The sequence below is a fragment of the Lepisma saccharinum genome, chromosome 1 (assembly GCF_977018435.1).
Source record: "Lepisma saccharinum chromosome 1, izLepSacc3.1, whole genome shotgun sequence".
Taxonomy (NCBI): domain Eukaryota; kingdom Metazoa; phylum Arthropoda; class Insecta; order Zygentoma; family Lepismatidae; genus Lepisma; species Lepisma saccharinum.
In genome coordinates this window covers 151,537,566-151,558,478 of record NC_139229.1, presented here as the reverse complement: position 1 = coordinate 151,558,478, position 20,913 = coordinate 151,537,566, and the positions used below count along the sequence as shown (strand labels likewise).

The 20,913-nt window shown below is 37.4% G+C and overlaps 1 protein-coding gene across 1 annotated transcript; it reads left to right on the top strand.

Moving 5' to 3' along the window:
- The first annotated feature begins 133 nt into the window (after positions 1 to 133).
- Cks30A (Cyclin-dependent kinase subunit 30A) lies at positions 134 to 19,929 on the top strand. The gene is made up of 3 exons (XM_083124865.1): positions 134 to 305; positions 4,667 to 4,794; positions 19,039 to 19,929. The coding sequence occupies exons 1-3, from the start codon at positions 247 to 249 to the stop codon at positions 19,095 to 19,097; spliced, it is 246 nt and encodes an 81-aa protein (XP_082980991.1). The 5' UTR covers positions 134 to 246; the 3' UTR covers positions 19,098 to 19,929.
- The last annotated feature ends 984 nt before the right edge of the window (positions 19,930 to 20,913 follow it).

Sequence of the window (20,913 nt, the reverse complement as noted above, 5' to 3'; positions counted from 1 at the left end):
AATTAACTAACTATCCTGATAGTAGTTACACATTACCTATCGTAAATCAAACTTGCTAAATCTGCTGTTCGGTACGGGATTAATCGTACCACGAATTGAAGCAACCACGCAGCCAATCAGAGCCTACGATCGTTTGACAGTCAACGGAATTTAAAAGTTTCTTGTTAGCGCGTGTTAGTGCGATATTTGAAATTGTTTGAAAAACTTGCAGTTTTATTATTTCTCGAGTGTTGTTGACGGTTCAGAATGTCTCACAAAAGCATTTATTACTCAGACAAGTATTCCGATGACAAATTTGAGTACAGGTACGCATTTGAGTAATTATTTTATCGGTGAATCTTCTGGGTGCAGTTGGTTGGCTTAACGACTATTGCTACGTACTGCCCATGTAAAATAATATCAATATACATGTCGTTTCACACATTTTGCTTTTAATTTATAAGGTTTTGAAAAATATACAACGAATGTATTAGTCAGAGCCAGTTTTCGATAACAATGCAAAGTCCTGATCTTAGGTTCGAATGTGACCTTGTAAGCAAGCTGTCCAGTGTTCAGTCCCTGGTGGATGTATATTGCACAATGCTTCGAATTCCACTTTAAACTGTGACACAAATCCCGATTTGTCTATGTGAGCAAGAAGTGGACTTGATGCAAACTTTGCCTAGGTTCAAGTCTCACTTAAGAAGACAAAGGCGTTTATTTTTGTTTGTTCCTACATCTATTTCATCAAAACTAATTTGTCCTCATTATCAGTATTAACCTAAAGATAGAAAAATGACGTACATTACCACACCATCAAAGTCCTGATTAGATCGTATGTTTATAAAATAATGTGATTTTAAGGTTTTTAAAAAAATGTTATTGCCTTACATTGGAGGATATACAGTAGAAGTGATTTTTTTTAAAAAAAAAAATTACTGCTTGTGTTCCTTTTGATTTGATACGTTTGCTTTCAACATACATAACAACAGTTAAAATGTTAGAGTTGGGAGCTATATGAAAAAGCATTTCTGTAGCTATAATAAAATCTGTGGTAACAGCTCCAAATGTTTAATGATTTTACACAAGTTCTATAGGAGTATAAGGAAGTGTTTTAGAATACTGGAACAAGTGTGAAAGGAAGTACAAACTTTGGAGAATCTAATTATTGCAGTGAAAATATTCACTTTTTTTTGGAGAAATTATGATTTGAAAAGTAGCTTAAGCGAGGATCTGTGCTTCACAGTGAGCAGACATTCTTCGCTTGCAGGGAGTTTCATTTTTCAGACAAAATATTGTGTGATCAGGTGTTGGAAGCATTCAGGGATGGTAGTTTAATGCGGAGAGCCTTAAACATGAACCAACAACTTGCAATGTTAATGAGGCATTAGCCATTGTCTAGTGATTTTTTAAATAAACTTATTCTAACACTACATTTCAAGGGCATCTCTGGTGAACAGATTTCGGCCCAAGTTTATTTTGTTTTATAGTGATTTCATCATGCTACAAATGCAATTTTAATATGGTTCGATTTTGATTTACTTCTTTTTAGCGATTACTTAAGATTTTGTTCAATATATGCTTTCGTAGTTAAGTTAGGCAGGTTAGGTATGGTTCTCTTAGTATTAACATATAAAGTCTATAAATTCATTCTACTAAGGTTCCGATTTCCTTCTACATTAATTCCCACTAGTCTACGATACTTACAGTTGCTTGTCAACTGAAAATACATTGTCCATGGGAAGCATGCATGCTTGCGTAAGGTAATTTTTAAAATGTTTTATTCAACATAAATAACTTGTTTTCGAAATCCTCATTTCTTTAAGGAAAGTTCAAATTTCGTGTGACAATGATTGCCAAAATTGTACGATAATTAGTCTTCCTGCTAGGGAAATTTTAAAAAAATAAAACAATCTGAACCATTACACTGATTTCTCTTTGCTGGTGATGAGGATTGAACTTACGACAGATCTGTGTTTTTGCTACAAATCCGATGTACTGACCAACTACTCGGGACACACGAAGACTAAAGAAGGGGTGCTTCCTTGAAACTTAGTGTTGGAATAAATATAGTTTAAAAAGCACTGACAATGGATAATGTTCAATTAAAATTGCGGAGTGACTATTTTCACCAGGTAGTGAAGCTAGTTTTTGAGTTAGGTAACAGTTTCGTATGGGCACAACGTATTTCTTCATTTTTACAGAAGAAACTACTTACGGAAATGAGTTTCTGTAGCATGTTGACAGTTCATGGAGGTGTTTTCTTTCATCGTGGAATCTATGTGACCGGGAATTCATGTGTTTTTCAAGAAAAGTATCTCCAACGCACAATACGTTGCTTTTATTTGCTGACTCTACGTGTACCGGATGTTGCGTACATTTGATGACATAACTCCCTGTCAGTGTTTCCAACCACGCCGTTGTTTTGGAACAAGATTTTTAACTATGCTTGCCTAACCTAACTCAACCTAACCTTACCAGAAATTGTTCGTGGGGCTATCCATGAATGGCCCCATGAACCATTTTCGGTACAGTTAGTTTTCGTTAGGCAAGCATAGTTAAAAAATTTTTAAAAAATCCGTGCATAGTGTACAATTTGCACACGTGACGAACACGAAAGTAAATATTTTTCGGTGAAGAAGGTTGGAAACACTGCATACCCACTGATGATGCACAACGCGACTCCAGCGGAGCCTGCCATATTGTGTGTTACGCAAGCGAAAAAAAAGGAAGAACAATAATTACTGTTAATGTGAAAAAAGCAAAATGCAACCTTGAAGAATCTTGCAATGCAGAATACGTAAGTACGAATGTTAAAAATGCCGAAATAAACGTGTGAGAGGTATTATTTTCCTGTAGTTTACGGTTATTACAAGCATAAGAAAACAGTTTTTCTTTGTGACGTTTCAGGAGAACACACGCTCCCTTCATCAGACATTTATTTTCATTATGACTAAATTCTACAATGCAAGGAATGCGTACATACAAGAAAAACTATTATTCATCTATTATGGGTGTGAGAGGTGTTGTGCCCATACGAAATGGTTACCTTTGAGTTATTTTCAACAGATTTTAAACTGCATGTGCATGATCTACAACCTGGCATGGCCTGCTGCATGGATGTGTGTATTCTTTTGTTGCTGATGTGTTCAAAGCTTACGTCGGTGTGCAGTTATTTTCGTGCAGGAGACAAGTACTTTTCTGTATGCCATGGAGTTGGGAAAATACTGCAAGGTGTTCTGATATGGGCTGGTGCTGCTAATATGTCACATGAGTATGAAGGCGTATTATGTTCCTAAATGCTTTCGTTGTTAGGTTAGGCAGGTCTTGTTTAGTGCTATTAGCATTAAAATTACTTCGGTAAATTCTTCCCAACACCTGGTCATGTAATTTCTGGTCTTCAGCACTTTCTGCTATTCTCACTACCTGGTGACAGTAGTAGTCACACCCATTGTTTTTAACCCAATGAATATAATAAAGTGAGATAAAAGACAATGTTATGGTACAATTCAGGTAATTATTTTGGTTAAAATAGGCACATACACTGTTCTCAGAACCTGGTGAAAATAGCCCCCACATGCTATTTTCACTACCTAGTGAAAATAGCCATAATGCTATTCTCAATACTTGGTGAAAATAGTCATGGCTTTAACATTGCATGCTAATGTAGAACCATTGTCACTGACCTAACAACAAAAACATTTAGGGATGTTATACCCCTTCACAACTTACACATGTGAAGTAGATTGGAGCAGCAGCCAGTATCCAAAACAACAACAAATGAATGCCTGATCGCAAACAAGAAACATAATTAAGTATGGGGAAGGGAAAATCGTTCTCTAGAAAACACATAGTAAGTTATCACCAGGGAACAGATTTATATATCAAGGTGAAATCAGTTATATTTTGTACTATTTTGGCGCATCATGACATGTAGACTCGAAAAATTAAGTTTTTATTTTCCGGGTTTTCTATCATATTTTAGTTATTTTTACATACTATTTCCATATTTCAGACCATTTCTCAACTTACGCTCAATATTTGCGCAATAACTATATGTCCCATGTGACAGAAAGTGTTGGGTGAATTTCTTGCTTATTTACAATTGGAGAATGAGGGCTCAAGCATCGGCTCCTGCTTGTTACAAACATAATTTTTGCAATGTTGGAAGAGAGTCCGAAGTGGACCAGCGCACTGCTAACCCCACCCTTGCTACTAGTTGCATGCCCGACAGCAGCACCAGAAGCAACAATTTTGTGTCACAAGTACAGGATTCTTGGTTTCTCTTCAAGACAATCGCAGTAATAGTTACAATGCCGAGACTGTATTTTATGTAGCTTGTCTTATATTATTAAAAAGGTACTTTTTTACAATTTTAAGTCCATATTTAACTCCAAATTTTGATGAAAATAACTAAATATGTATTTACATTTTTAGCACATTTTTACTACATTTAAATCCTTTCCCTGCTAATCACTAAGCCTTGAAAGTATGTAGCAGCCATAAATAGACATTTAACCATGTAAAAAAATGTCTGTGTATCATGGTTAGTCTGGAATTATCTGCTTTCATAATGTTTAAGAATTGGTCTGTTAATGAATTCGTTGCATGTACTCAATAATATTTTGAATGGCTGTTGAAAGTTTTTGTTATAAATGTAAGATGATTTCATTTTTTTTTCTCTCAGGCATGTAATGCTACCAAAAGAGTTGGCTAAACTCGTACCCAAAACCCACCTAATGTCAGAGTTTGAGTGGCGAAACTTAGGAGTGCAGCAGAGTCAAGGTTGGATACATTACATGAACCATGAACCTGGTAAGTGTTCTACTTTGCATTGTTAGGCCACATAACAGGGTGGATAAAAATCATGATTTTTATTGATTTTTTTTAATTTAAATCAGATTTTTAAAATCTTTTTAAAAAAACATGCTTAAAATTGCTTGTGTTGTTTTTGACATCATACATATAGATACATGTTTTTTATAGAAATGCTTTTTCTGGTAAACAGCCATGTAAAATAACAGTTCGATTAAAGTAGATAAAAAAAATATATGAAAATATATATTTTTTTATTACCTACGTGAAGTTTTGTGTTTCTGCGTTGCCCAATTGGATATTTGTTTTTTGATTAATTCTGTCTGGAGCAGAGACACTGTAACCTTATTGAATGAAGGCAGTGAAGCCTCAAAATTGATCAGAAAACACTATCTAATTGTTCAATGTGGAAACACGAATCTTCATGTAGGTAATAGGAATTGTAGCTTTCCTGGCGACGTGATTCGAACACTTGTTCGAATTCACGTAGGTAATACTTGAACCCCCTTGCTTTTATCCTATATATATATATATATATATATATATATATATATATATATATATATATATATATATAATATGAACCTACCATGGAAATGTTTGATGAGTGTGTTACAGAAACAATAATGAATTAAGTGACTTTTATTCCGGTTAAAATAAAATATTCTGGATGTACTCTATAATTGTAATTTAAAATATTTTTTAAGTCTTTGTAGCTGAATTTTGTAATATTTTTAATGATAGTTTGCAAAATATCAGCTGCCATGTTTATTTACAGTTTAATGACGACGCTATTTACTGTTTAACATGATTAGTATTTTGTTTATTATTGTATACAAAATATTTGCTATTTTCGCATATAAAATTTATTGAATTTAAATCAAGATAAATTTAAGTTTTTAGTTTACATATTACATTTTCTTTCATATGAGCTTCATCCCATCAGTAGATATATTTTGTTTTCTTTCTTAGAGCCTAATCAAGACCACTAAATAATTACAAGATTAATGTACTTTCACCAAAAGTGATTATGATATCTACAAAATCATTATGTACATTATTCTATAAATTACTACACCAGTGATTTTTTTAAAATATGAAAGCATATATATGCCTTACACACTTAAGGCGATCTCCTACCCCGGCGAAGGTTTGAGCCATTTTCCATGTAAGCTTATGGGCGTAACTTTAGTCACGATTATCTCGAGAACCAGTAGAGAGATAATTTTCAAATTTTAACTGAACGCTGAGAAAGGATGTTTCTAGAGAACCACTGATCGATATTTTCATTTTCTGCATCAACGTCCCCATAATTAATTAATTCATTTTATTTGTGAAATATCAGACTTTTTTTCACTTTTCTTGACAGGGCAACCCTGTTGCCGGCCGGCAGGTTCACTGCAGCTGCTCGCGGTCGCCTAATGACCTTGTAGAAAGAGGGTTTGGAACACGGCGGGTGGTTTCGCCCCAACACACAACAGGTTTAGAAGATGAAAAGAAAGCAACATGTCTTTTGGCTTTTAACTGGGTAGCTTTTAAATTATGGACTGGAAGTGGTGGCATGAAATTGGTGAAGTGTGTTCCGGACCAAGAAAAATATGAAGTTTGAATTTGGTCCGAGAGTTTGAGTCTGAGAGACAAATATGTTTCTAAAGCAGTGGCGTTTCCGTAACAGGGCTGGTTACTACATTATTTTTATTATTGTAAAACACACTATTCTTCCATTATAAATGTAGATAACGGACCATACTATATATGCATAAATAAATGTAGAGTTTGTTTTTAAATTTGTTTTATGCACAGAAAGGCTAGCCAGGGCTGGACCTACAGTTTAAAGTGGAGTCCGAACCACAATGTGCCTGCTCCGGGTATCGACCTCGGGATTCCTTGATTACAAGACGACGACGTAACCACTACGGCATCGGGAAGATCCGCGTATAAATAATACATGATTACATACGTATATACTAGAGATGGCAAACAATATAAAGTTCGGATTAACCGGAACCGGGTACCTGGATCTGATCCTAGAACCGAGTGTCCGTTGATTGACTGATTAATTTTGTTATTATTCGTCGCTTTCTGATACTTGGATAATTGCAACAATAATGAAGAATGCGTATTAGATGAAATTGTTGAACGGCAACTCACAAAAAAAACTTCTACGCCGTAGCCGGGATTCGAACCCAGGACACCCGGCGTTTTAGCATGCTATGCTAATCACTACGCACGCAGGTCGGCCCGACTGTCCGGTTTTCGGGTTGTGGATGTATGAATTTTACATAATGGCTACATTAGAACCAATTAACTATTAAATCAATCATTTCGAAAGCTCTTATCACTAATGCAATGAAACATTTCATGCACAAAATACAAGTAGCCAATTTATGCCAGTATAATATTTTAATATTTCAATTCCATTGCAAACACTATAAAAAGATAAAGTTACCTGTGCGTACCACTGTGACATGAAGGCACATTTAGAGGATGTGGGGATAGGGCCCCACACATTCTCGAACTGGACCATTTTGGAGGTGGTGATCAGCCCCCTACTACTGCAGCTTTTAGCCCCCCCCCCCCCCGGTACCCATTGATTTGAGGCTGGGGCAGCCCCAGAGCCGCTTTATACGGGTACAAGGCCGGAAAAACTCCAACCTTAGATCACCTACCCGGAAATCAAACCCGGGTCTTTCGCATGGCAGTCAGATCCTTTTTATTTTCTTTTTATTAAAGTGAAGCCCCTAAGGGGCAGCTTTCCTCACACAAAACTCATCTCAATTGATGTCAAATCTCGACTTGTTCATTGAGGACAAACAATCACAAACATCCATGTCCGAACTGGGATTTGAACCCGGGACTCTGGCGTCACAGCGCGCTGCATTCACAGGTTCGCGACGGGGGTAGACAAAATAGACCACTTCGGCTCTTGCAAGACTGTAAAACATCAGAAATCCTTTTTCTCAACCTCGATATGTTTTCTGCAGCTATTATTGTTTACTTCTGGCATTTTCCCTCCTACCACCAGATCGCCGGTTTCCAGCGGTGGAGAAACTGGAAGGGCCTGCCAGCTGGGGTCAAATTCCGAGAATCACCACCGAAGTATCATGTTTCTCCCGCCGAGTGCTTTCCAAAGGTTTGGAAGATGAATAAACGTAATCCGACACACACACAGAAACTAAAACTACAGACATATGTAAACTCGATGGTGCGACAGCTATATGCCAGGGCCTGCCACATTGCCTTTTTAATTGGGTGACGCATGATCAGCCAGACCATCAAATTCATCGCCTCTGTTTTCTGGTTCCGACACCCATAAATATGTGTGTGTGTCACAGCCTACATGACATAGTTCGGTTGGAATTGAACAGTTTGTGTAATCTATAAAATTCATTTTCAATTATTTACTTCATATAAATGTTCGTAAAATGGCAAAGGACAGTTTCATGGCTCTTTCCATACAATTCATTACACACTATAATACACAAATAAACACAAACAAACACAATATACATATTGCAGACTACATGTCATAGTTCTGAGGGAACGAGTTTGTGTAGTCTATAGAATTAATTTAATTCAGATAAAGGTTCGTAAAATGGCAAGAGTCAGTTTCGTGGCTCTTTTTGAATAATTCATTACATACTATAACACAAATAAACACAAGCAAACACAAATATACATATTGCAGACTACATGTCATAGTTCTGATGGAATTTAACAGTTTGTGTAATCTATAAAATTCATTTTAAATTATTTACTTCATATAGCTAAATGTTCGTAAAATGGCAATAGGCAGTTTCATGGCCCTTTCCGAACAATTTATTACACACTATAACACACAAATATACATATTGAAGACTATATGTCCTAGTTCTGATGGAATTTAACACTTTGTGTAGTCTATAGAATTCATTTAATTCATATAAATATTCGTAAAATGGAAAAGAGGGAGTTTCGTGGCTCTTTTTGAACAATTCATTACACACTATAACACACAAATAAACACACACAAACACAAATATACATATTGCAGACTACATGTCATAGTTCTGATGGAATTTAACACAGGGTGGCGACAGACCTGGAAAACCTGGAAAACCGGGAAAAGTCAGGGAATTTGAGGTGTCAAAAAAGGTCAGGGAAATGTCAGGGAATTTCGTCTTCATTGACTTTTTTTTTAAATTTATTTATTTAAAGATATCATTATGGAACCCTGCACGGGAACAGGAAATCTCGTTCCTAAGTTTCGGCCTCAAGTTTTAGACCCCTTTTATGCACAACACAACCACGGCGCCAGAAACCAGTGATGGCAGGAGGAGGAGGGGGGGAGAGAGAGAGAGAGAGAGAGAGAGAGATATAGAGACAGAAATTTCTTTCGCCCTGGCTTCTCGGCGGGAATTTTAAATTCGAACACTCTTTGGAGGAAAATTGTTATAACTCTGGCATTATGGAAGCAATCTACTTCGGATAACTTTTGTTTTTCAGCAAAAACATCACCGCATGCAACCGTGTATAATTCAGAACACCGGACCAAGGAGGGGGTGGGGCACGTCCCCCAAATTTCAATGGAAAAAAAAAATTGGAGTTTGCCCTCTCTTCTCCCGCTATTTTGGGGAGAAGGCGCGAATTTTAGTATTCTTTTCAAAAAATGGACATTTCTCAAGAGAATGAAACATGTTTCATGTTCTTGGGTGCCATACAAGTTGAATAATAAGCCAAAATGTGATTTTTTACGAGAAATAAGTGATTTGCATTTTTGGAGGAAAATTGTTATAACTCGAGCACTATAGGAGCAATCTACTTCAGATAAGTTTTGTTTTGCAGCTAGAACATCAGAGCATGCAACCGTGTACAAATCAGAACGCCGGACCGAGGAAGGGGGCTTGGGGGGCGCGACCCCCGAATTTAAATGAAAAACATAAAAATTTGGAGTTTGTTCCCTCTTCTCCCGCTATTTTGGGGAGAAGGCGCAAACCTTAGTATTCTCTTCAAAGAACGGACGTTTCCAAAGAGATTGAAACATGTTTCATATTTTTGGGTGCCATACAAGTTCAATAATGAGCCAAAATGCGAATCTCTGTTCAGAAATGTGGCAAGGATATGTTGCGGAGAGGGGGGAGGTTGGTATTCAATATGAATTTCCCAGGCTTGCTCCAGACCTGTGTCAGAGTTTCCACCCAAACATACGAGTATAAAGGTCCAAAAGGCACATTCATTTGATAATCATCACCATGATACCATATGGTATCATCGGGGGAGTATAGGTTTAGCCTCTAAATATTACTTAGAAAATGCATTGAATTATCATTTTTTCTTGTCCGTATGGGAGTAGTAAGGAAACTTGTCAACAGATGGAGGGGATAGGAGCGGGTGGCACCGTCCGATAGTTATCGGACATCGTAGTAAGGCATTTTGTTGGGCAAACTGAAGGAACATGGAAACAAATATGTAGGTTCGATTGATAATACGATTTTTGTCGAATATCGCCACCCGACAAAGTATCTCACTACAACATGCAACAGAAATTGCATGGACTGCAACATCCAACAAAAATCGCTTGCATAAACAAGAAGAGCTTTAGACTGCAAATATGCTGCTGGAATTTTGTTACTCTTCTGGCTCACTTCACCTTATGTAATGTAGCAGTGCATACGAAGATTTTCTTTCATTATCCTGACGTATTACTGGTTTCGCACAAGTTAACATACGTTTACAATGACATTGCGCTATTCTTAGATATCAAGAAGAATCCAACCAAACGGGATATATATTGAATACTATCACGAAAAAGTGAAATATAAACTGCATTTGTGAACGTTATAAAAATTGTCAAATTACTCGAAATTTTCACTCCCAACCCTAAATTTACTGCAACACTAGTATTGCATTGAAATTAATGTCACTCTCTGTCCTGTCTGTTTAAACTAATGAGAGATGGTCATTAATCTCTCACTGAGTAAGGTTAATGTCCAATATTATGAAATAAAATACTAATAATATATATGTAAATACTTTAATATCATATTTACTCTAACCATTCAATCATAAAAGCAAATCACTTTCTTCAAGAATTGACTTTTCTCTGCCAGCCCTGCTAAATTTTCACTTTCCATCTACTGATTTATACGAGGGGTGGCCGGAAAGTAATTTCCAATTAGTAGGGAAATTGATTTTTCGCAAACGCCAAAACCGTGAAAAATGGTAATTGCTGCGAAGTTATGTTTAGGAATGTGCAGTGATGTCTGGACACATTTTTCGCCCGTTTGTAATATCGAAATAATGCGAATTTGGCATAAAATGCGAATTGTTGGCGATTTAGCGATTTTTTTAAAGAAATGTTCTAAAACAACTAAAGATTCCATGTTTGTGTACATAGAACATGCAAGTTTTTCAACATTTTACTCAAGAGTAAACTATAGAGAATAATTCTGACAGCCACATTAAATCATGTATTTCCCATGATTTTTTCAACTTATATCAAAACCATTTGTATCATAGAGCAAAGTGGCAGGGTTCTAACAGGAGATCGAGTGCGTATCTACCATCACATGGGAGCCACATCGTCGTATTTGTCGCACGAGATATGTTTTGAATTACCAAGCTAAGTGCGCACCATCGGCATTTGTCGAGCGAGTAATAATGGAGCTCAGTCATTAGGGTGTCTGACTACTATGTGAGGGATCCATGGTCGATCCCCTGAGGGGGAGAACCGGGATGTTTTCCACCTATTCAAACTGCTCCGGCGCCCACCCAGCATCATATGAATCTGGTACCTTGAGGAAACTTTGAGGGATAAAGGTAGCCAGGAGCATGGTGCTGATCACATCACCCCTACCTTCAGCCGTGATCAGGAAAGTGTGGGGGCCCTAACTCCACATCCCTATACACCTTCACGATAAAGTGCAGGGGAGCACTTTACTTTTACTTCCTCAAAAATCTGTTCCAACATATCAAACTGTCACGAAATTACATAGACCATGTGACCTACAATTTAAAATAATAGTTTAAAAGCACAATGGAAGTATTAAGTTTCGATATATTTTGCAGAAAAATGTTCTAAAACAAAAATTCGAATTTTGGAAATCGTAACATTAACAACTCAAAAAAAAAAAAAAATGACAATTTTTGATGCCATACTATATTGGTATCTGTCATGTGAGATTGATTGATTTAAAATTTTTGGTCACGTCGCCACTTATGGTCATTATGCACCCTTCAGTATGTACGGGGAAAATTCCATTATCTAAAATCCTTAACTTAAAATTGAAAAGGGGGTATGGAAAATTAACTTTCACAAAATAACTTTCAAGATATCAAACTCTCACGAAGGAGAGTAGACAATGTGACTTACAATTTGAAACAGTAATTTAAAACACCATGAAGGTATAATTTCAGATATTTGCCAGAAAATGCGCTAAAATGAAAATGTGAATTTTGGGAAAAATAACACCGAATAGTAAAAAATAAAGAGAATACACCAATTTGAAAAAATAACAAAAACTCAAGGTCCCTATCGATTAGGCATAAATAAAACAAGAATAACAGTAGTATTTATTGCATTACTAACAGTGAGTGCTAACCTAATTTTCGACATAATCACCAGCGTTGTTCTGCCATTTGTCGTAGCATGGCACTAAATTTTGTATGCCCATGGTATATGTGTCTGACAGCAAAGTATACTGGAACTATCTCTACTACAGTGTAGCTGTCAAATCCTTCTCCTGCCAGAAACCTCTTCAGTTGAGCAAATAGTTGAAAGTTGGTACATGCAAGGCCAGGGCTGAACAAGGAGTGGTCCAAGATCTCTCACCTGAAGTGATGCAAAGGGCCCACGTGCACTCAGCTGTATGGGGTTGTGCACATTCGATTGACATTCCGTGAATTGTCTGCCCATAATCTGGCCATACTATCCCTCTCGACATCTGGTCTGCACACCGTACACGATTGCTGGTGGCACTGTGTCAAATTTTGAGAGTGCAAAAATCTGATTACTACATGTAGGCTATATCGCAGTTGGTGGAGACTGTATGAGAGCTGCAATCTTTAATCTAGAACTGTCCTAAAACGGTTGCATTGCAACTGTACCAGATTACAGCTACATGCCACTTCTTCCTGCCCGCATGGATGGGTGTGTCGCTCTCCGGTCACTAGTTCTGCGTACAGGTACCATTGGAGATTTTTCTGGATGCCCCTCGTATATGAACTTTCAGATGCTGTTATTAACAGAATGTTCCTGTTTTAATGTTTGGTTAGTTAAATCCAGTACCTATACAATGCAATTCTATAAATTCCTTTCGTTAAATTTCTAATACCTACATACCCTTTTCGTCAGCATTAATGGTATAACTGCATGTTGTCAGTTTCATAGTACTTCACTTGGATATATTGTACTGAAGCAGAAATCCCATTGATAATGTAAGGAAATATGACACTTTCTTTTGTTCGATTCAATTGTTTCACTTATATGCAAGAGTTAAGTTGTTTGATTTACAGAGAAGAGAGAAGTAGCTTTATGCATCGAAAAACTAGTCTGCACTCATGGTTCTTGCAAGCAGAGGGTTCCAAACCTCAGTGGAAATATCAACATATAATACCGAGAATGTATAAGGAGACTGATAAATTACAAATTGTATTTGTTAATCAGTCACTCTTCACTCTAATCTCATTTAATCGTAACTTTAAAAGTAATCAAGTATTTTATTTGAAACTTACTGCGTACGATAAAATTCCATAATCCTTGCCTAGCTTGTGAATTGTAATAATTTTTCAAATTCACTATTTTGCAGTTTGAATTCAAATCATAGATAATAGAGAAATTAAGTCAATTTCATTGAAAATAATATTGGTACTTAACAAATCCATACCTGGATCTGTATGAGTTTATTATTTCCATTTGCAAAAACATCGATTTAGTTTAGTTTGTAATTGTCAGGGAAAAATGTAAATTTTGTCCTGGAAAACCTGGAAAAGTCAGGGAATTTCATTTCTGCTTGTTTGTAGCCACCCTGTAACAGTTTGTGTAGTCTATAAAATTCATTTAAATTATTTACTTCATATAAATGTTCGTAAGATGGCAGTGGACCATGCCGTGAAATATGATCGCTCAACAGGACAGCGCATCTGGTATGGCCTCTAGGCCTAAACTATTTTTGGCGTGAATGACCGGCCGGGAATAAATGGTAGATGTCGATCTTTCCAAGAGAAAAAGCTCGGATTATCCTCATACATTTTGTAGTATCAAATGAAAATATCGGTAGCAGTTGCTATATTGAGAGCGGCATGTTTGCCATGAACGTGGAAGACTAGGAAAGTGTTACATGGAATCTCGGTACATATCATAGTCACACGGAAAATCAGACCGAAGAGCGATCAATAGAGGGAAATCGTGATGAAAAGATTAGTATTAAAAGGGCTTCCAATTTGCATTTCAATACTAGATCTTTTCATCACAACTGCAGAACTATTATACCTATGCAGAATTAATCACTACGAAAATCTGTTTCAAATTTAAATCCTTCGAAATCATTCTTGCTACTTGTAATCAAATTCTACTATTCTTGAACCATGACCTTTTCTACTACAATCTAATAGTGTGTTTCTGTCGTACACATATATTCAAGGTTCCAAGAGAAAATTGATAGCTGGGGGGTGTTGGTTGTGCCTTACGATAGCTGGTGCTATGTTTTAGCATAGGGACAACCGGACAGACATAACCCTGGCCATAACGGTTAGATACGTTACGTACATCGCTGTTATATATGTATTTCATGCGCAATAGGACATTCTGCTTATCTTGGCAAGACAGAAAACGCAATAAAAACAAATGGTACGACTTTTGGCGAGTAAAAATCAGGTTGTACGACAGTTTGTTCGGACATAGTGAGATGTGTAAGAAGATGTACGTACTCCAGATTAGCTACTCGACGGAAGAACAGTGCTTCACGGAAAAACAACAACATGAAAACCCAATTTTACATCTTCTGAGAGAAGAAAATCTCGTAAATAATTATATTTCCTCGGGGTATATTGTATAATGCCTTATGTAATAAATAGAATTGTCGTATTCGTAGATAAACATATTCTTGCATAGACATGGACTAGGGCAAAAAAACTTCCAGGGGGTGAAAAATGAAGGTTACCAGTACGTCCTGAAGCATGAAACATATTTACGGATCATTTTGATTTCTTGTTATTTCGCGTCGCTTTTAATCCAGTTTTGGCTAATCGCGAAAATGAGGATGAGTGATGATATTGTGAAATTGATGAAGGCACAATCACAAAGTACATCCATGCTCAGGCCGGGATTCGAACCCAGGACCCATGGCGTCGTAGAGCGCTGTGCCAACCACTCCGCCACGGTTGCAGGCCAATAACAGAAATATAAGTTAACACAGACATGCAGATACATAATACATAACACACTTATGGAGGTGCATGTATGTATGTGGAGTTAAAATAAATACAATTTTCGTATTTTATTTTCCACTTTACTGCTATTGTGTGATTATGCATACACGCGTATGTAATATTATTTTTAGTACGATATTTGGGGCATGAAAAGCTGCTTTTAAACAAATTTTTCAGTGTTCCTCTTTTGAGAGTATTTTTTTTTAATTTAATAAAACTATTTAGGTTTTGGCCTAAAGTTGGAATGTGTAACAAAACCATGCATATGCCATTTCTATTTAAATGCTTTGAGAAGGTAACACTGTTAATTCAAGCTAAACGTTATATTTTATGTGACTCAGATGTTTTACATTCTTGCGACCATGAAACATTGATTTAATTGCATTTTATGCATAGTAAAGCTAATCGGGACTGGGCCTACAGCTTAAAGTGGGATCCGAACTACTATGTGTCTCCACCGGTTATTAAACCAGGGACGCCTTGATTACAAGGCGATGAAGATAACAATGTGCCATCGGGGAGAATCCTCCACCACGGAACAAAACAATATATTGGTCGTTGTTGAAATATTTTTGAAATTGAAATTGATTTAGCGCAATTGATCTGTATTCTTGGGAATATGCCGCCGCCCGCAGCCCCTCCTTGCCGGAAGCACTGTTTGCAGCACAGTAATTTCATATTCCACACTAAACGAATATACACTATCTGCGATTATTCTGTTTCTATTCATCAAACGTTTGCTCCGAAACTTCCCGTCCACAATTTAGAAAAAGAAATACCAAGATTGATCTTGAGGGGTCTTTCCCCTGTTACATATACCCGAAACCGGTTGCATGCAGGTCGAGTGCATCTGGGTTTTATTCTCTTGGGTCTCTCTCCCCCTCCTCCCGGATTATTAGGCGCTTCGCGCGTGAGGGGATAATGACGCAGACCGCCCCATCTAAATTCTTGGTGAGGAATATTTTTCCTTTCACTATCATAAAATTCAATATATTTTTCTAAAATATATGTATAAAAAGGACATCGTTGTGCAATGTGTGCGATGAGGCGGAGAGGAACATACTTGATTAGTAATTAATTCAACTCACTATAATTGGTTCCAAGATGAAGAAAAGGAATAATTTGGAGAAGGGGCAGATCAAGTAAATGATTCAGTATTACTTACGTGAAATTTAAAAGATTTCGTAATTCCACGTTGCACAATTTAATGGTTCAATCCTATTAATTTCGAAGATCCACTGTCTTCATTCACAAAAGGGTACGGCGTTTGAAGCGGAGATGGTACCGCGTCAGTACATTGTTTGTTCCCGGGCGGCGGTGGTTGCGATTTTTCCCGTTCGGCAGCACTGGCGCGCGCATCTTGGTTTGCGTCGTCTGCTTCCTGTTGTCCGGTGGCGTTGCCAGTTGGGGGTTGGGGGGCTGGGCGGTGTTGCTCGGTAATGTGCCGTTCCTGTTCCCCGCGTGGCTGGAGGGGGGTCGAGTATGTGTATAGCATCTTTTCTTTTTCAGGTCGGGGATCTTTCTGAGGACAGGGTGCCAAGTTGGGTGTGCTTGTCCATTGTCCAGGTTTAGTGCTGGTTTCTGCTGGATGATAGCATGGGTTTCTTTGATGGTGTTTTCTATGACAGAGCCGGTTGGGTGAAGTATGGATATGGAGGAGATGGTGTGGTTAGTGGAGTGGAGGTGTTGGGAGAGGCCTGATTTAGGTGTGTCGTTTTTGGAATCTTTTACATGTTCGTTAATCCGTTCTTGGACGGTGCGGATGGTTCTGCCAATGTAGGTGTTGTGGCATTGGCATGTGGTCTTGTAGACACCGGGGGATGCCACCGGGGGACCGGACAACAGGAAGCAGACGACGCAAACCAAGATGCGCGCGCCAGTGCTGCCGAACGGGAAAAATCGCAACCACCGCCGCCCGGGAACAAACAATGTACTGACGCGGTACCATCTCCGCTTCAAACGCCGTACCCTTTTGTGAATGAAGACAGTGGATCTTCGAAATTAATAGGATTGAACCATTAAATTGTGCAACGCGGAATTACGAAATCTTTTAAATTTCACGTAAGTAATTTTAAACCGCGTTTACCGCAACCACCATGAATGATTCAGTAAATCTTAAGAAATGACTTTCAGTAATAGGAGTGTCGCAATAAAATACTTTATGGGAATTATGGCATGATCTAAGGGGGGGACGTGCTATTGGTCATGGATGGGGTGGGAGACTGATCTATACAATTGTTAGAAGTTCATTATCCAGATATTCATGAACTACTTAACCTGCGCTTTATTTTTGCCGAAATATTCTTGAAATGGACATTGTGTAATTTATTTCTCTTCTTGACATCTGAGATACTGGGGAATATGCTGCCCTCAACCCCTCCTTGAGAACAGCAATGCTTTACAGCATACTTTCGCCATCCCGGTACTTCGAGAAATTTCATACTCCAGACTAAGTGAATATATATCTGTGCTGATTCTATTCGCATTCCTGAACACTTCTTTTGTCCATTTTCAAGTTAGCCCTATAATTTCAAAAATACTCAGTTAAATCTTCCGAGAGCTTTCCTCCCCGGGTATTTATACCTGAAGCAGATTTCTACAGCTCGAAAACATCTGGTGACTTATCCTCGGGCCTCCCTCCCTTCTCCTCCCGGCTCATTAGTCGTGAACGAGGGTCCGTGAAGAGCCAGGCGACTGGGCTCTGCAGGGTTGCTGTGTCAAGAAAAGTGAAAATAGAGTAAAATTAATTAATTAATATTCGGGACGTTGATGCAAAAAATGAAAATATTAATCAGTGGGTCTCTGGAAACATCCTTTCTCAGTGTTCAATCAAAATTTGGAAAATTTTTGTCGACTGGTTCTCGAGATAATCGTGACCAAAATACCGAAAACATCCCATAAGCTTACATAGAAAATGCTCAGACCTTCGCCGGGGTAGGAGATCGCCTTAAGGAGTTAAAAGTCATATGGAATTTTGTTTTGCCAAATGAGTGGGCACCATAAAAAACATTTTCCTTCTTATTCATTACATTTTTGTTTCAAAATGTTTGCTTTCAAACAGTGAAGTATACATCGTCAAAGCCAACAAGTCTCAGCATTAACAAAAAGTGCATGTTCTTCTGAGGTAGTTCCATCTGATCACCAGAAATCTGATATGATATAAAATCACTGCAACACTTTTTGAAATTTTCTATTAACATGACAAGAACATATGGGTACGAAAACTCACTAGAAACAGAATATACCTATTGATTAATAATGCACAAATGTAATTAAAAAATATTTAACGTAATCAGTGGCGTGTGAGCTCTGCTCTCACACTGACAACACTATTTCCACAACAATGGTCTCTCTAATAATGCCATTTACGTCATCTCATAAAAATGTGATCAGGTCGCTCGTGAAACTCTAAAAGTCAGCTAGAGAGCACCACAGGCCAATATTTTCAATACTGTTAAAATGGCACATCATTAAAATTTAAAGTGAGCGTGGTGCTCACCTGAGACCGATCGCGGGTTAGTGAAGGTTCACCTCATCCACACCATAAATGCTTCATCCAATGATTTCTAAAAATTGCATTTAAATAGGTAACAATAACACTATTAGGCCTTGTTTCCAGGCTTAATAAAACACTCAAAATTTGATCTTTGAAACCCCCCACCCACACACACAGAGAGAGAGAGAGAGAGAGTTATTTCATTTGAAGTTGGTTCAGTCTAAAGACCACGTTGATATATGGTTGAAACATCACGTTTATAATGTGTTTACTGCCTTGCTCAGTATTTCTGAGTGTTTTATTAAATAGCTATTGTCATAAAATCAATTTTTTTTTTCCAGAACCCCACATACTGTTGTTCAGGAGACCTCTTCCAAAGGACAAGATAGAAAATCATTGAGGAGGTTTACATGGTGAAGTCATGGAAGTCTCAGTTTTGGAACTCTTTTCATGATCAATTACAGTAAATGCATCTCTTGCATGTGTGTTAAGCAAGGATTTGCTTGTTCTTGCAAGAAGATACTACTCACTATGTACATATTTGCATTGTTAAGTTTTATCATTATTGTACAGTTCTTCCTTTCTCAACTCTGCTCATAGTTCTCAGCGATAGATAATGCTGAAATGTTTATTGGAATCAACATTTCTTTTATGTTGGCTGTGTAGATCATTGAAATAGTCTCTGGTTGAGTTTTCAGGGATTTTACTGGTTAGTTTTAGATGTTAGAAGAAACATTCCTTTTTAAAATATTAAATACTAGCAAAATATATTATGCAATGCAACTTTCTTAGAGTGGCTGATATGTATTTTAAGTTACCAATAATTCCACAATCTGTTGCTGTGGGTTCCTGTAATGTTCAATCTAAAATATATACAGACTTTTTTTTATATACCTATGCAAAACATTTACACACAATGCAGTTTACATGCAACGAAATACAATTATCCCAATGTGCAACACAATTTTAAATTATATGGCTTCATATTGTAAATATTTGTCTGTATACTATAGCCATAGGTTCTTGTTGTGCTGTCCCAAGATCTGATATTTTTACAATCAAATTTATTTGCATAAATTAGCATGAGTGCTTTAAGATTGGTTATGTAAGAGATTAGTTTCTTTAATTTTATCAATCAGTTTTTACTCAACATTTGTAACCTAAAAAATATTAAATACTGAAAATATATGTTTGCTTTCTGATGGAATTATTTATCTAATAAAAAATATTTTCAGGCAATATTTTAAAGAATTATTTATTTATTCCTTATTCCTCACACTGAGTAAGTTAAAATTGTATTTGGGATATTATGGTGATTACCATACATGAGTATATATTATATGCAGTTCTGGTGCAGTCTGACCATGGAAGACCTAGACTAGTTCAAGATAATATAAAGTGGATCCCTGATTTTAAGTTCCTGGATTTTACATTCTCCCGCAATATACGAGGTGTGGCTAGAAAAAAACCGGATTGATGTTGCTGTCGACAAATGACAAGCGGTGCATGAGTGTATAACATGATATCCTGCCTATCCACTGTGTGATTTTCCAGGGTGCGCGGCGCTCAGTTCCGCTGTAGCTTGTGGATGAAGTGAACCGTATGTCTGTGCTCCGTCGGAAAAATGTTAAGTGTGAAAGTGGAACAGCTAATCAATTTGAAGTTTCTTATGAAACTCGGAAAATCCACCACAGAAACTTATGATTTGTTGAAGGAAGTATATGGAGATGAGTGTTTATCATGCATGCAAGTGTTTAAGTAGTTTCAAAGGTTTAAAGAGGGACGAGAAGTGATCACGGACAACTCGCGTCCTGGACGGCCTTGCACGTCAAAAATGGAATCAAACATTGCAAATGTCGGTGAATTGATTTGAAAAGATTGTCGCTTGAGTATTCGAGCTATTCCAAAACAACCAACATTATTAAATTACGGTGCTGATGACCCTTCGGGAGCGAGTAAGACGACGATTACCTGATTTGTGGAAAAGCAAGTCATGGATTCTTCATCAGGACAACGCTCCTGTCCACATGGCATTGTCAGTCAAGGCTTTTTGGCCAAGCATGGGATCCCAGTGTTAGAACATCCACCCTATTCACTGTATATCACTCCATGCGACCTTTTTTTATTCCCGAAGATCAAATCAGCACTGAAAGGAACCAGATTTACGACCGTAGAATCTGTGAAAACAAAAGCAACGAGGTCATGAACATGGTTAC